The 15,596-nt window shown below is 37.4% G+C and overlaps 3 protein-coding genes across 6 annotated transcripts; 2 read left to right on the forward strand and 1 right to left on the reverse strand.

Moving 5' to 3' along the window:
* Positions 1-1,898: 1,898 nt before the first annotated feature.
* LOC137735209 (protein RESPONSE TO LOW SULFUR 3-like) lies at positions 1,899-2,614 on the reverse strand. Its single transcript, XM_068474613.1, has one exon. The coding sequence runs from the start codon at positions 2,538-2,540 to the stop codon at positions 2,214-2,216; it is 327 nt and encodes a 108-aa protein (XP_068330714.1). The 5' UTR covers positions 2,541-2,614; the 3' UTR covers positions 1,899-2,213.
* Positions 2,615-7,310: 4,696 nt separating this feature from the next.
* Positions 7,311-11,439, forward strand: LOC137733892 (autophagy-related protein 13a-like). 3 transcript variants are annotated; one of them, XM_068473104.1, is made up of 5 exons: positions 7,311-7,499; positions 7,789-7,889; positions 7,979-9,488; positions 9,580-9,761; positions 10,928-11,439. In XM_068473104.1, the coding sequence occupies exons 3-5, from the start codon at positions 8,121-8,123 to the stop codon at positions 11,229-11,231; spliced, it is 1,854 nt and encodes a 617-aa protein (XP_068329205.1). In that variant the 5' UTR covers positions 7,311-7,499; positions 7,789-7,889; positions 7,979-8,120; the 3' UTR covers positions 11,232-11,439. The 3 variants fall into 3 exon arrangements, with proteins under 3 accessions (XP_068329205.1, XP_068329203.1, XP_068329204.1); XM_068473102.1 differs by having other exon boundaries at positions 7,789-9,488; XM_068473103.1 differs by having other exon boundaries at positions 7,794-9,488.
* A 620-nt stretch (positions 11,440-12,059) lies between these two features.
* LOC137735405 (uncharacterized) lies at positions 12,060-14,959 on the forward strand. 2 transcript variants are annotated; one of them, XR_011068646.1, is made up of 6 exons: positions 12,060-12,238; positions 12,331-12,448; positions 12,807-13,669; positions 13,774-13,902; positions 14,018-14,113; positions 14,195-14,240. XR_011068646.1 is itself a non-coding variant. In XM_068474831.1 (6 exons), the coding sequence occupies exons 1-6, from the start codon at positions 12,180-12,182 to the stop codon at positions 14,276-14,278; spliced, it is 1,332 nt and encodes a 443-aa protein (XP_068330932.1). In that variant the 5' UTR covers positions 12,060-12,179; the 3' UTR covers positions 14,279-14,959. The 2 variants fall into 2 exon arrangements, 1 of the variants encoding a protein (XP_068330932.1); XM_068474831.1 differs by having other exon boundaries at positions 13,791-13,902; positions 14,195-14,959.
* The last annotated feature ends 637 nt before the right edge of the window (positions 14,960-15,596 follow it).

Here is a 15,596-nt window from a genome sequence, read left to right on the forward strand (position 1 = left end):
ATTCTTGGCTCTACTATTGTCGACAACAAAAAATCAACAAGCGTTTAGTAAAATGCATCAGTGAATAAACTAAAATTTTGTTATTGTTTCTATTTAATAACTTATAATTTTAACACTGAAACCCTCCAATGTTCGAATTCTAAATCCGTCACTACCAACATGAATAAATTCGAAGACATTGCCACAATAATATTTCGTATAATGTAAATCTCTTTCGTGCTTCCGGAAGAAAGCAATGCATAAAATATGGTGGCTTTTATCTCGCGTTTGAAAGCTTAGAACAGATCCTGCGATAATGGGTTGACAAAAGAGAAAGCAATGATTTGTTGACGTACTCGTAACAATTCAAAAGAGGGTATTTCGGTCTTATTAGTCAATGAATCTCACCCTACTCATTTCCTTTTTCTTCCACGTATTCCTTTCGGTGGGAAAAAAAAAGTCGGAGTCGCAAGTTTGTCCACAAAGATACTTTTCACCTTTCACACTGTCCATCTCATCTACTTTAATCTTCATTTGGATCTAACCAACCAAAATCTTGGCTTTGTGGTTAGATTTGGAGATCTAGAGACTCCAAGATCATAAATTTTTGGCGTATGTAGTGAAAAACTTACTAGATTTAATGTACGTTAATAAAAAATCAATGCCACCTAATTAAACAATTAACGCAGCAATAACTTATCTCATATTAAATAGAATCTCAATCACATTAGAAATTTTATAACAGAAGAAAGATGGTGGTAGGAAAGGAATATCCAAATTTAAGGTGGAAGACTAATCAATTTTCGACGTTTAGACAAAGCATCAATTCTTTCTATCGATATACATTGAATTTAATGAGTTATCAATCCGAATATGATCGACACCAAGCTAACCTTTAAACACTATCGGCCGGAAATTGCAAACACCAAGAACAAGAATTGCAAAACAAAATCTCTCTCTTCTTCTCCACGTATTCGTTTTCTTCAAAGGGAAAGAAATGATTCAAAATCAAATGATTCAAATTATCAAACAACATAATACACAACACGAACACGTCCAAATTACAACATAAAAAAAAATACAAACCAGAATTACTTACAAAAAAGGTGGTCTTAGACCACCTTAACCCCACTACACGTTGCATGATTTATTTGGAATACTGTCATCTTGACATTCCCGTTCACGGTAACTCATTCCGAAAGCATACAGAGAGATAGAGCTAGGCCAAAGGAAACAGACGAGTATTGGGGTTTCTTCCTTTTTTTTTTTTTTTTTTTTTTTCTGCATTAATGCGCGTCAAAATCAAGGACGTCCAAATATTTTCAAACATGTTGCGTAGACGTTATTAGTTAGCATTTTAAAGTCTGCATTGTGATCTCACCCCTACACATTTCCTTTTTCTTCCACGTATTCCTTTCGGTGGGGAAAAAGAAAGTCGCAGTCGCAAGTTTGTCCACAAATATACTTTTCACCTTTCACACAGTCCATCTCATCTACTTTAATCTTCATTTATATCGACAATTAACCAACCAAAATCTTGGAGATCTAAATTCAAGATCATAACTTTGTGGTTGGATTTGGAGATCTAGAGACTTCAAGATCATAAATTTTTGGCCTATGTAGTAAAAAATTCACTAAATTCAATGTATGTTAATAAATAATAAATGTCACCTAATTACGCAATGCAGCAACAACCTATCTCATATTAAGCAAAACCTCAATCACATTAGAAATTTTGTAAGAGAAGAAAGATGGTGGTGGGAAAAAAAATATCCAAATTTAAGGCGGAACACTAATTAATTTTCGACGTTTAGATAAAGCATCAATTCTTTCTATCGATATACATTGAATTTAATGAGTTATCAATCCGAATATGATCGACACCACGCTAACCTTTAAACACTATCGGCCGGAAATTGCAAACACCAAGAACAAGAATTGCACAACAAAGTCTCTCTCTTCTTCTCTACATATTCGTTTTCTTCAAAGGGAAAGTAATGATTCAATTATCAAACATAATACACAACAAGAACACGTCTAAATTACAACAAAAAAAAACGTACAAACCGGACTTACTTACAAAAAAATGCGCTATTAATTTGAGATACGTAATTCTCTGTACCACTCTAATTACAACCAACAACTCAACACAAACTAGAACAAAATTACAGCTTTTTTCTTTTCTTTTTTCACAAAAGAGGAAACGGTTACTAACTAATGTTTCAGCCAGGCTGTCATTTGGAAGCGAGCCCCGACGGCAGGGGAATGGCGGAAGCCTGGAGGAGGCGCTGGGCGTGCGAGAGCTGGTCCGCGAGGGCCAGAATTCGGGCGTGATCCGTACGCGCCTGATCGACGGCCTCGGCTTCGAGCTCGCCGAGCTGAGAGCAGAGACGCTCTTCTGCCTCCTCGGCAACTCGGAGTCTCTCGCGGGCTCTCTGGAGCTCTGCCTTCATCCGCTCCTCCCTCTCCTGGCTCTGCCTTAACTCCCTCTCCAACTCCTCGTTCCTCTGCCTCAGCAGCTTCTCTTCTTCCGCCGCCGGCAGTTGCTTCGTTACCGCCATTTTTGTTGGACTCGAAAAAGCTCACAGGTCACAGCTAACAGAAAATAAACACTAACAGAAAATAAAGTGTTTGGTGGGTGCGGTGCGCAGAGTACGCTTTTAAAGGCCAAAAATGAAGTGTCCAGGTTCACTGTATCTGCTTGGTTACGAATTTGTGATTCTGCTTACGCCTTTGCGCCTGTCATAAATCATGTCTCTTTGCGTACTTGTAGTATAATCTTCTCTAAAGTTTTTGGCCGTTCGATGTTGATCATCAAAATTTTAACTAAACATTTTACGGCTTAAAACTTTAAAATATAGTAGAAATCTTTTGTATGATATATCTTGATGACTCTTTTGTTTAATTTAATTGGATTTCAGTTGTCAAGCTAATGATGTAACTCATCGTTTGACTTATTTCTTTCTTAATTTAAAGAACGTTATATTTGATCAATACTGTATTCTACACTGTTATGTAACATAGACATGCCCGCGTATCACTTTTTCTCTTTTTTTTTCTTAATTCTTGAATGGGATTTTATGAGCAAAGTTTTAACGAAACCACTATAACATATCACTTATCGCGTTTCTCAAAAGAAATTAAAAAAAAAAGTTCACAAGTTAACTTGTAAACAAGAAAGTTAATGAATTTCATTAATTATATTTTTTTGTTAATCAATATTCTAATCTAAGATAAATTAGATGAAAAGGAGGTAATCAAACTTGTATACAAAGAGAACATATTAACTTAATCAACTCCGTTATATTGAAATAATTTGTTACTCATTTTTGTTGTTCAAAAGTTTAGATCGTACACCAACGAGAACAGCTAGCGGTGAAAATCGAACTTAAATTAGAGATTAATCACAAACACTCCCTTACTAACTGAATCAACCATCCTTTTCCTCTTCAAATAATTTTTCATTTTTATTATATATTTGTCAATGTTTGGAATAGTCATATGTAAACACAAACAAATAATGAAGAAGATTGAGTTGAGCTCAATATTGCTGATCAAATTTCTCATTGTTTTTTAGCTCAAAAATACATTTTCTCATTGTTTCCACACGTTATTAATATTGACCATGACCACTGACTAATTCAAGAAAACTTATCAGATTTTTCAGGCCGTTTGATTGTATCTGACCAAATCCAACCACACTTCCTATTGTTTCATTACCCTTATAGGGCAAAAAAAAGAAGTTAATATAAACAATGCTCGACAAGGTTTTGGCAGTAACAAATAAGAGTTCGTTGTGAAGTGTTTTTAAAATGATTAAAATTATTTTTGGTAAAAGTATCTTTTAATTTAATTTTTAGGCGCAAATGAATTTTAAAAACACACTTGAAGTACTTTCATATTGGATGCTTTCTTTAGAAAACACTCAAATACTTTTAAAACTCAAAAATATTTTCTCTAAAATATTTTCTGTTATTTAAAAAAACGAGTCGTGAGTTAGCAATTACGCAACCTATTTGGCATGCATGTGAAAATGGACTTTTGATGGAGCATCGTGGCCTATCGAGGTCGCATAAGTCATTTGATTGACAAACTAGCGGGTGGGATGTCCTAATCTTCCTAAAGTTGGGTCAGCAATAAATACGCGGCAAAACGGTAAAAATCTGAGTGAACGGATTAATGTTACTAATTTTACAATAAATACTAGATATTTAATGCTTTATACTTACGTGGAGAGTTGTTTGATTTACTGAATATGCTTTACTTAGTGTTATGAATCTTGATAGAAAATTAGTGATTCGACGATGCCGTTAGATGCATGAATATTAAATTTTTTGTCTTCTGTACTTACGTTCGAATTCATGTTCCGATAATTTAGACAAAATAGAAAGTTTGAGATCTGATTACTTTGCAAATTTGAAACAGTGTAATCTAAAACATTACCTGCAAATATTTACCGACGGTTTGTTCCATGTTTAGTTTATTTTGCTTCTACTATCCTAAATTTATGTGGACGGAATATGATGACCATTATCCACTGTATTTATCTCAACTGCGTGGCCGTGGAAGGTTTGTGGCCATTTCTTTTTCTTTTTTCTTTTTCCTTTTTTTTGTTCGAAGTTTGTGGCCATTTCTATCATTGTCATCCTTTTAGTTGCGACATAAGTTGTATTTCGAATTGGACCGATATCCAGTGTCAATTTATTTTTGCCAATTAGATTTTTTATATTACTTTGAAAATTACATAATTAAGGGCTGACCTCGAGTTAGTGCTTGAATGTTAAATACAATACTCTAGTCAACTCATCTAATCACGCTTACCGTAAGCAATTAAACTAGAATAGCACTCATAGAGCTAACACTAAATTGGTTAGCATGCATTAGAAAACGTAAGTAAATAATGGTGAATCCCGATCATTTATGAGTGAGATATTATTATAAGACCTAGTTCATTATTTAAAATATTCACGAAATTATCGATATTTTTGTTGAAATATACGAAAAATTAAAGATCAATATGGATAGAATGTGAAATGCAAATTTCACTCTAAATCGGCGAGATATAGGATTAATGCATATCGACACTATTTACTGATCACTACTTAAATTTTATTAGGTTCATTGCAGATGTCAAACTTTTGAATTTTTTGAATATTTTTTTTGAATTGCGACTAAATCTAAATGAGTTGATATAACTACCCTATTACAAATTTCCGTCGAAAGCAGCCAATATCGATATCGATATTTCCACTTAAACTGATATTTTAAATTATATAGAGTTTATGGATTATGATAGGAAGCCCCCCAAACTTTAAGTCATGTGTTATTGTTACAACACCTTCTGCTGCATCCGCGCTAATCTTGTTGCTGATCATCAGGATTCTGAACCGAGAAATGGTTTACTTTGCCTTAGGCCCTGCCGCCTGCCTTGCTAAATGATTTGGTTAAACATATAATTAATTAATGTTAACTGATTGAGCTAATTGGTGTGTGTGTTGAACACACGGAAAAGTTCACGACGGTAGACAATGAGACGCGAGTGAAAGAAGCTGAGGTGATTGAAGGCGGACATCTGGATTTTGGACTTAGCTTATACCGTGTTCGGTTTGAAGTCACAGAGAAATTAGGAGTTGCCGGGGGAATTGGAACCCTCTTGGCTTTTGCTGCTGCATCATCAAAACCACAGTCGAGTATGATGTCAAGGAAGAGACGACTGATGCTCCCAACGCCTCCTCACTCGTCTCTATCGAGCCATTCGTTACCATTGCAGAGGCAGCAAAGATCCATCTCAAGAAAAAATAACTTGTACTACTTGCACGGGCCTGGTATGTGGCACCTATCAGAGAAGAACACACACAAACTCTTTCCATAAGTATGAATGATGTTTGTGTTTTCAGATGCGGGTTGATGATCCCCATTCCCCACCAACTTTTCTTCTTCTTACCAATTAACTATATAATTATAACCCCTTTAGTAAAGTTATGAATTACTACTAAAAAAAAGTTATGAATTAAAATGCGTGAAATTCTCTTTGATTTACCAAACTTGCAAACTCCTTTGCCGCCGGCCTTAGCATTTGAATTGGGTGCCGGTGGCTATTCTTGTCCAAGTTCCTTGTTTTCCTCTTTCCCTCTTTCTCTTGATCCTTTTCTCTCTTTTTCAATTTTCCCTTGAGATTTTTCTCAGTTTCCTTGGTATTGTCTCAAATTTTTCCGTGAGTTTGTCTTACTTTTTAGCTTCATGTCCCTCTTCTCCACCCCTCCCTCTCCTCTAACTATTCTTTTCCAAACCCAAAACTCCATCTCCCCTCTCTTTTCCCCTCTACCTCCCTTCCCCATCAAACCATCCCCACCCCACCCTTTGCTCTGATCGACAGACTCCGGGCCAAATATGGTTGCCAGATTTATTTTTCTCCCTCACTATCCCTCCCCTCCCTCCCCCCCAAAAAAAAATGGCTTACTAGATTTTCCATCGAGGCCAAGTGTATTGCAGCTTTGGCCAAAGTAAGGATATTTTACATATCCCCTTAGCCTCACCTTTTACCCATATGTTATTGTGTTTGTATATATTTGCAAGGATTTGTGAATGGGATTTGGATCTAGTAACTATCTTTTGGTTTTGCATCTTTGGTAAAGAAATTTTGATGTGGTGTGCTTCTTGTTGCGGGTTTGGTACTTTTGTGTTGCGATGTCTTGTTCGTTTTTACCACTCGGTTGTTTTCTCTAGTATTGTTGCTTCGGTAGCTGTTGGCAAGACTTTCGTGGCGGTGACGGCAGCAGAAGTTGCTTTCTGCAGTAAAAAATCAGGAATTTGGATTTCCGTTTTAGTTTATTTAATTGAGTTGGGCTTTCATGTATCTATTCCTCCCAATATATTTGGATTATTTGCCTTCCTTTGTGTTGGCTTATAACCTTCTATCGGATTAATTAAATTATCTTTTCAGACAAAAAATAAATAAAATTATGAATTATAAAAGGTGATATTTAAATAAAATTATTAATTTTATTGCAATCTAATTATTTAAGTTTACTGGACAAAAAACTTGATTTTTATTTTTAATACAATAAATAAACAAAATCAATCATCATGTTTCAAGTTTATTCCCTTACCCATAATTTAATACCATAATATAACGGTATTTTCTTTCACTTGTAACCAGAAAAATTTATATTTATTTTTCACCAAATACAAATTTAAATTACATTATTACACATTTATTATGAGACTAAATCCTTTCCGTTACATCAACGTAGATAATATCATTTTATCTCGTCACCCTCATCCTCACGTCAGACCATTTGCTATGACATAACTTTGACGCAAATGATTGAGCAATTTTTTATTCAACAAAATTTGAAAATGCTTACTTCAAACAATCGAACAAACTGAGCAAGAAGGGAGATACGTGGGCTCTTCCTGCTCTACGCAATCCCTAGGCGCTCCTCTCTCTCCCTTCCCTCTCCTTCTCTCTCTTGCATTGCAGAAGAACAACTCCAAATTATCATCGCTCTTTTCTTTCAGTAAGTTTCCTGTTTCCACATCATTTATTTGTCTAATAACGTTTTCAAGATCATCTGGGAAGATTAGATCTCTCGTTTTTAACGTAATCTGATTATTTATGTTTGGTTAAAATTGTTAATTTATTTCTAATTTAATGATCTTCTTGTTGGATCATCCGAGGACCCATTTGCCCGATATGCTTGATCCGTTGCTTTCAGATGCTTAATGGGTCAGGGAATGCTTTGCATGTTGAATTTCGGATGTGGGTTTTATTTGGGTCATTTGATTTTTCTCCATTTTTGTATGCAGAGTAGCTGCAACACGGCACCATCATCATTGCCAATGGTTGAATTTAATTTTGTTCTGGCATTTCTGAACTACTAATCGATGGTTGAATAAGATTTCCTGAAGTGGGTGTTTAATTTTCACTGGTTTTGTCTGTTCGTTTAATCCGAGAATTGCATTGGATCACATCAAATAGTTGTATAGTTTAATGCAGGATCAAGACTTTATCCGAATTCGGGTTGTTGTTTTTGAGTGATTTGCGCAAGGTGAGGTTTTTGTGGGTACCGGTTGCTTCTGATTGAAATGCTGTACGAGAGGGAGTGGGAGTCTAGTTAAAGATTTAGTTTTCAGGAATTATGGACTTTCAGAATAATTCTCAGCTCGAATCGGGGAAAATGGAACAGATTGTTTCCCAATTTCTATTGAAAAGCTTGCATATTGTTTTGGACTCTAGGATTCCTTCTCTTCACCCACATGATCGCAGCGGTGACCTGTCATCTGCAACTCAAGTGAGAAAGAGTGACAAGTGGTTTAACTTAATACTAGGAGACCGCCCTGCAGCTCTTGAGAATTTAAATTTTTGGCACAGAAGTGTAATGGATCCTATGATAATTGACATTATGCTTGTTCGCGGAGGACCTAGTTCTTCTGTTGACAATCTGTATGCGAATACAGTGGAGGGGACGTCTGTTGAGACAATCATAGAGAGGTGGGTTGTCCAGTACGAAACTCCAAGGGCTGTGGCTCCCCAAACTGGTGACACTTCAGCCTCTTACAAAAAGACATACAAGAAGTCAATCATTCTTTTACGTACTCTTTATTCGTATATGAGACTTCTTCCAGCTTATAGGATCTTCAGACAGCTAAGTACATCTAGTCAGACTTACAATTTTGATATTATCTACAAGGTGTCTTCACTTAGAGATCCATTCTCAAGGGCGGAGGAGGAATTGATGGAGGAGTTCAGTTTTGCTCCCGTAGAGGCTCATCCTGGCCGCCTTTCTTTATCTGTGAATTACCGTCCAATGCTAGCTGATTTCAATCTTGAGCCTTCAGCACCAATGCCACCGAGGATAATTACTGATTATGTTGGTAGTCCTGCCGCTGACCCCCTGAGGTCTTTCCCCTCATCAGGGAAGGGTTTTAGTGCAACTTCCTTTCTGTCGAGAGGAGCACGACCGCCATCCAGTGTGCCACACCAACGCCCACACAGCTGGACAAGTGGCTTCCACAGGCCACCTCCTTTTATTCACAATAGACCCTTAGTTGGATCTCCACCTGCATATCGTGCATCTCCTATGTCACATGATGTTGGATCTCCTCCTATTGATACATTTGCCAACAGAGGTCAAAACTATAGACCTCTAAGTCATAAAAGAAATATGAGTTCAGATGAGTATCAGCTTTCACCTCCATTTTCGCCATCCCCGTCGCCATCACCCCCAGCATACTTGTCCAGTGGTAATTTCAATCCTATGCAAACTCGAATTCGTTCAGGAACTGCCCCTGTAAGCATCCCCCTTCCAATGGGGGGCCCTAGATACTTATCCCCCAATTTTTCTGATCCAAGTAGAAATCCTCTTCCTCCTTTATCACCCAGAAGCACAAGAAATGATCATTCCTCTCAAGAGTCTCCATCTGGAATCAGGGCAATCAGAAAGTTGGAGGTTTCAAGGGCCGGAGAGACTCACCCTGGAAGTTCAAATCATTACATTGGTCAGAAGGTAGTCCCTGTTTTCCGATTATGCAACCTGTGGTTTTGAAGTAAATTGTTTCTCACAGTTTCTATAACACCAGCTTTTGTTTGTTTCATAGGTGATGAAAGACAGCAAAGATGATTCAGGGCGTTTCTCAGGATTGTTGTCATCTAGTGGCTCACCATGTGTTGGATTTTCTAGAAGCTCGAGTAGATTGTCTTTCCAGGATGATTTGGATGATTTTGAGTTCTCATGTCCGTTTGACGTGGATGATGTTGATACACCAGATTCTCAAGCCAGGTACTTAATAATCTTTATGGTATACAAATTTTCTTTTTGGTCGAATCTCTATGGTATATATGCATATATTTGCAGTCATTGCCCATTTTTGACCTAAGATAAATTTTGATTTCTGCAGTGGTATAATTTTATTTCCACCATAATTGTTGTGACTACTTTACTGCATGCATTGTTCATGCTGCTCACCGTAATGGTTATTTGCTTCCGTCTTCTTGAACTTTTGGATTTTATGATGGAATCTGGATAAAAGAAGCAGTAAATAACAGAACATAGTTGGGTCTTTTTTGTACCTGAATCCCTGTGATGAAATTTGTTGATGCACAAAATCGGCGAGGACTTCGGTACAACAGAAAGTGTGAGGTTTATGACCTTCGCTAGGTTGCTCTGGTCATTAGTGTGGATAAGTATGTAAATGAATAGAGATAGGGAAGCAAACAACACAAGATGTACGTCACCCAGATTGGCTACGTCCACGGAGTAGAGGAGTTCTCATTAGTTGTGAAGGGTTTACACAAATACATAGGTTCAAGCTCTCTTTTATTGAGTTCTAGTGAACAGTTTAGTACAAATGACATTAGGGATTATTGTGGGAGAATGATCCCCTTTTATAGAAGAGAGTTTCTAGCTTTGTTCTGACATTGACACGTGTCATGTTGTGATTGGCCTCTGATATCGACACGTGTCGTGCTGTGATTGGCTTCTGATACCGACATGTGTCGTGTTGTGATTGGCCTCCTGGTTGGAGGAAAAGTCTTGTGAGTCCTTGACGGTATGTTGTTGGCCGGTGCTTAGTAGTTTCGGGATTGGTCAAGTATGGTACAAACAAAATTAAAAACCATTGTATTTGCTTAAATGGTCATGATCTATCATTTGCCTGGTTCAGCTCTTGTGTCGGAATTCACTTTCCGTTAGAGATTGTAACTATTGTTTTCTTAGCTAGATTCTTTTGGTAATGTGCATGGTATGTTGAAAACGTAAGAAATGGAAACATATGATTACTATGTTTGACGGGTTATTTACTTTAAATGACTTGAATTGACATGTCTTTTCTTGCCTTATCGTATACACACAATCTGAATTTACATTTAGGATATTGCTTGCTGAAAAAGATGCATAGCTTGCTCCGTATCATCATATATTTCTCTCTTCACATTTTGGGTTAACAGTGATGGCAAAAGGCCTTCAGAGTTCATATCTCAGTCACTGCCAATGGGTAGAAAATCACAAGATGCTGCTGTCGGCGTTCTGGTTCAGATGCTGAGGACAGCTCCGCCTCTGCGCCAAGATTCAAGTTGTTACTCATCCCAGTCTGGGAAGAATGAGCATGAGGGAGGAGTTGCTACGGCTTCTGGTTTCTTTATGCCGCGGAAGACATCCGATGCACTGGAGGAGCTCAGAAGCTACCGAGATATGAAAGACCTTCTACTCTCCAAGAGCGGAACGCGGGTGCTTGCCAAAGACGAATCATAAAGAGTTGGAGTTGCTGCAAGTGTTGCCCAAGTTGAGCGCCATTGCCGCGCTATGGTTTCAAAATCTGAAAACATTACATACATTTTCATGTGGATAGACTGAATGGAGGACTAACAGCCTGTGTATATCATGACCGAAAACTTAGTTACTATCTTTAATTCAGTTTACTGGAACTTTAATGACCATTAATGTTTAGAAAGTGTGTATACCTTACTGCTTACATTACGGCCACTCTTATTTTACCTCGGATATTCTTGGTCTTAACCATATCCTTTCTCGTGTACCCTAACTAGCATTCGCATCTTCACAAGCTCTCTCTTTTGGAGAAACTTCGTTTACCTCAATCTTTTGCCTTTTCCGTTGTGTCTGGTGTTGTTTTATCCCTTTTTTTGTTAAACGCATTTTTGCACGTGTTGCTTTTTAACCGTCCAACATTCCATATCATAAAGCATCGGAATCAACAATATATATCTGAATGTTTTTCTTTATACAAGCAATATTGAGAGAGAATTGAACTCAAAACGAAACCTCAGGTACAAGGGTGGGTTGAACACTCCTTAGTCAACTGAGCTATTCATAACTTCATAAATTGACAAAGAAGATGGGCCAAAATGAAATACTCAAGTTCTTGGACCCCAATTGGCAAATATATTTTACAAAATATGCAATGACCCTGAGGCCAATATGAGAATAAGGTAAAATATGAAATGTCCGTATCACCCTCGTAAAGTACAAAATAGTAAGGGTATAATTGACTCTTTTGGCTTGCGCCATTCCTTCTCAAGTGAGGTTTACTAACACACGTGCGTGGTTGAAAAAGAAAGAGCAACCGCGCTGTTCGAGCAAGAGTAAAGCAAAGCGCGCGCACCGGCGGAGGCCCTCGGCGTTCTTCAGCAGCTCCGCCGCCGTAAAAATTGTGTATTTGGTCGATACTCTCGTATCCGAGCAATGGATTATTCGAGTTGCCCGTTCTGTGATTTGACAGTTCTGTCCGCCGAACTTGAAAGGTATTACAATATGCTGCAAATAAATTTAATCCCTTATTTTTTGTGAATTTTTTATGTGGTTGAAATTGTAATGGTATGAATTCAAATTGCAGGCACGCCAACGGTCACTTTGAGGAGGTTGAGGATGATGAGGTCGATGAGCAACTGGCGAGGGATTTGGAGTTTGCCCAACAGCTTTCTCTCGCTCCTGCTTCACCTCCATCAGCCATGGTAGCTACTCTTCTACTTTCTGCCTATTACTTTTTTTCGGAATTGCTTTTGAAGTCTAAAGTGTTTTCTGACAATCAAAAGCGCTTATGACAGAAAAATTAAAACCATAGACTTATAGAAGCAATTAATAGTATAGCAGAAACACTTTGAGCATAAGTGATTCCTAAAGAAGCAGTCCTAAACGAGTACTTATTCCATGCTCATCGAAAGCATATAAGAAAAAATAACAGATTTTTATTTGTTTTTCTTTGAAAAAATATTATTTATTTATTTATTTTATTCTTGTTATTTGTTGCTTAATCTGTAATCCGAAGCTCAGTCTACTGATTTATTGGTTTTGTATTGATATGCGCCGCAGAATAATCAAGCAATCGGTGAATTACCATGTTGGCAATGTGATGGAGACATTAGTATGGAGGAAAAAGTTTCTTGCTTGATTGCTTTACAGACTAGGACTACTTTCCACAAGATTGAAGGTGGCTTAATGGCATTGCTCAGAGGCTGTTTGGAGTTAGAACATGGAAATACAACCACTATTGTGTCCGGTTATATTGATCATTTTCAGAGCATTCAATCCAAGGACAAGGGGTGGGGTTGCGGGTGGCGTAACATCCAAATGCTTAGCTCCCACTTGCTTGTGCAAAGGCAAGAAGCTCGGGAGGTTTTGTTTGGTGGTTCAGGTTTTGTTCCTGATATCCCATCACTTCAAAGGTGGCTTGAGATTGCTTGGGAAAAGGGTTTTGATACACTTGGTTCTGATCATTTTGCTAACAACATTTATGGCTCAAGAAAATGGATTGGAGCTACTGAATGTGCTGCCCTTTTCCGTTCTTTTGGACTTCGAGCAAGGGTAGTGGATTTTGGTCCCAAGGAACTTGAAACATTTTATCCTTCTCTTCCTGGTTCAAGTCTTGGGAAAGAGGTAAAGAGAATACAGGATGGCGGAAAGAGGAAAGCAATCCAGGTTCGTGGCCCGATGGATAGGTATTTGTTGGTAAGGAATCATGATACTACTCAAGCAAGTTCCAGTGGACTTGAAAATTCGGGAGGTTCTAATATCCAGCTTGGTGACTCTATGGGTAGCACAAGTGATGAGATTTCGGGAAATAAGTTTACAAGGAAAAACAACGGTCAGGTTCTCATTGATTGGATCTGGAACTACTTTTCTGACAATAATTTTACCAAATCTGGAAATCATCAGGTCATTGTCAGTGACAAAACGTAAGTTTTTTTTTTTTTTTTTTCCTGTTTGGATCAGTAGCTGTAGTACCAAGAGAGCAAAATGCATTCAAGTACTATGTTTTATAATTTGTTCTAATTTGTAGAGGGATTTTTCGAGCAGACCCTTGTACTTCCAACATGATGGACATTCGAGAACGATTGTTGGGATTCAAGTCAAGCGTCAACATAATGGGATGCTCCAGCACAATCTCTTAATATTAGACCCTGGCCATGTAATTTCCCGCCTGTTTTTATGGATCCGTGGTGCATCTTGAAGTTATCATCCTTTATTTTGCAATACACTATTGAATACAATTTAATTTTCAATCTTGTGACGCATAATTGCAGAGAACGGAAGATCTGGAAAGATCGCTTAGAGAAAAGGTAGGATGGCAGAAGTTTGTAAAAAGAGGGGTTCACACGCTGAAAAAGCCACAGTACCAGGTAATGACCATTTAAACCTTACATTTGCCTTTGGTTTTGATTACGCTCTGGGACTGGAGTTGATGTAACGGTTTTGTTCAGTTGTGCTATATCGATCCTGGAATTGCAAGCAGGGAGGAAAAGGAGTTGCTTAAGGCAATGGAAAGCGTCTTTCTTGAATTCTAGAGGATCCTGTTGTACATTTGAGACCCGGATAGAAGCTTTTCGAGTCGTTTCTTGGCTAGAGGAACGGATAGTTCGCTTATATACGATGAGACGGGAAAGAGACAGATGAGATACATTTGGGATCAATGCAGCCTAAAAGAGAACTTTGACATTCACTGTTTTATGGTTTGCCTGCCCGAGCCTTCGAAAGACAATTTGATTTCTGAAGATATTGCAGTTGCAGTTTTTTTGTTGACTTGTTCTGTACAAATGGTCTTGACGAATGATAGATTGACTTTGAGGAAATGCGTTACTCTTAATAGCTTTTGTATGTGCAAGAGTGCTAGAGAGGTCAGGGATTCAGATCTTCCGACTCTTCAGCTGCTAGGGAGCTGTGATGTTTGGCCAGCTCGTAATCTGGGACATATTGGTTATTTGGTGGCTGACACAATCGGGCAGCATGGAAAGAGTGCTGGAGGGGTTGGGGATGCCTGGAAGATTTGGTGGCAGACACAATCACGTGGCATGTAAATTGCTTTCCGGTGTAATACATGCCTTCAATGGACAGGTTCTAAAAGACGCTAGGCACTAGTTTGACATCCCAACAGTTTAAATCTTTTTGTACATTTTTGTTAATTTTTCTTTTATTTCTCTTATCACTACAAAAACTATCGATGTTCATGTTCTTCAAAATATATTTTTCCGTGCAAAATCAATTATAATTCGTATTTAAGCACTTGTGATCAACGAATTAAAACCTAAATTTAAGGATATTTGAAACTTTTTTCTTTTTGTTAATTTTTCTTTTATCTAAATCTAAATTACATATTAATAGAATCCTCTTTGCCAGCCAAAAGAGGGCGAAAGATTATTTAACGAAACAAAATTTTGTTATTTATTGTTTAAGGCTTACCTACAAATGATTCTAACATCTCTATATTTTTCACTTTTTTTTTTTATTTCTCGGCTTAAATATTTGACTAAATATACAGTTGTTGCTCAATAAGTCGTAAATCCGTTTCTGAATACATTGTAAAGATTTCCTTAATGCTCAAAGAAAATATTTCGAGAAAATTAAAAAATTGCGTTTTTTACAAAAAACGTGGATTAAAACTCACAGTTATTAGTAGGTTTTGTCTAATTCATACATAAATCAAGGTTCAATCTATTTATTTTCATATTCGCCTCACTGTGAAGTTTTGAAAAATTAAGGTAAGACTTTCCGTTAATATTCTTGATGTGGAACCTCATTTGACAATGTTATGGGCCTCATTGATATATTTTTAACTTATTTTTTTAGTTTCAACTTAAATATTCTACTAAAAATTACCAACAAATC

This window comes from Pyrus communis, chromosome 5 (assembly GCF_963583255.1).
Source record: "Pyrus communis chromosome 5, drPyrComm1.1, whole genome shotgun sequence".
Taxonomy (NCBI): domain Eukaryota; kingdom Viridiplantae; phylum Streptophyta; class Magnoliopsida; order Rosales; family Rosaceae; genus Pyrus; species Pyrus communis.

Excerpts from the sequence above, each read along its gene's own strand:
- LOC137735209 (XM_068474613.1), bottom strand. The coding sequence starts at position 2,540 with ATGGCGGTAACGAAGCAACTGCCGGCGGCGGAAGAAGAGAAGCTGCTG.
- LOC137733892 (XM_068473102.1), top strand. The coding sequence starts at position 8,121 with ATGGACTTTCAGAATAATTCTCAGCTCGAATCGGGGAAAATGGAACAG. Across the intron at positions 9,489-9,579 it reads ATCATTACATTGGTCAGAAG|GTGATGAAAGACAGCAAAGA; the intron begins GTAGTCCCTGTT and ends TTTGTTTCATAG. Across the intron at positions 9,762-10,927 it reads ACACCAGATTCTCAAGCCAG|TGATGGCAAAAGGCCTTCAG; the intron begins GTACTTAATAAT and ends TTGGGTTAACAG.
- LOC137735405 (XM_068474831.1), top strand. The coding sequence starts at position 12,180 with ATGGATTATTCGAGTTGCCCGTTCTGTGATTTGACAGTTCTGTCCGCC. Across the intron at positions 12,239-12,330 it reads CTGTCCGCCGAACTTGAAAG|GCACGCCAACGGTCACTTTG; the intron begins GTATTACAATAT and ends TTCAAATTGCAG. Across the intron at positions 12,449-12,806 it reads CTTCACCTCCATCAGCCATG|AATAATCAAGCAATCGGTGA; the intron begins GTAGCTACTCTT and ends TATGCGCCGCAG.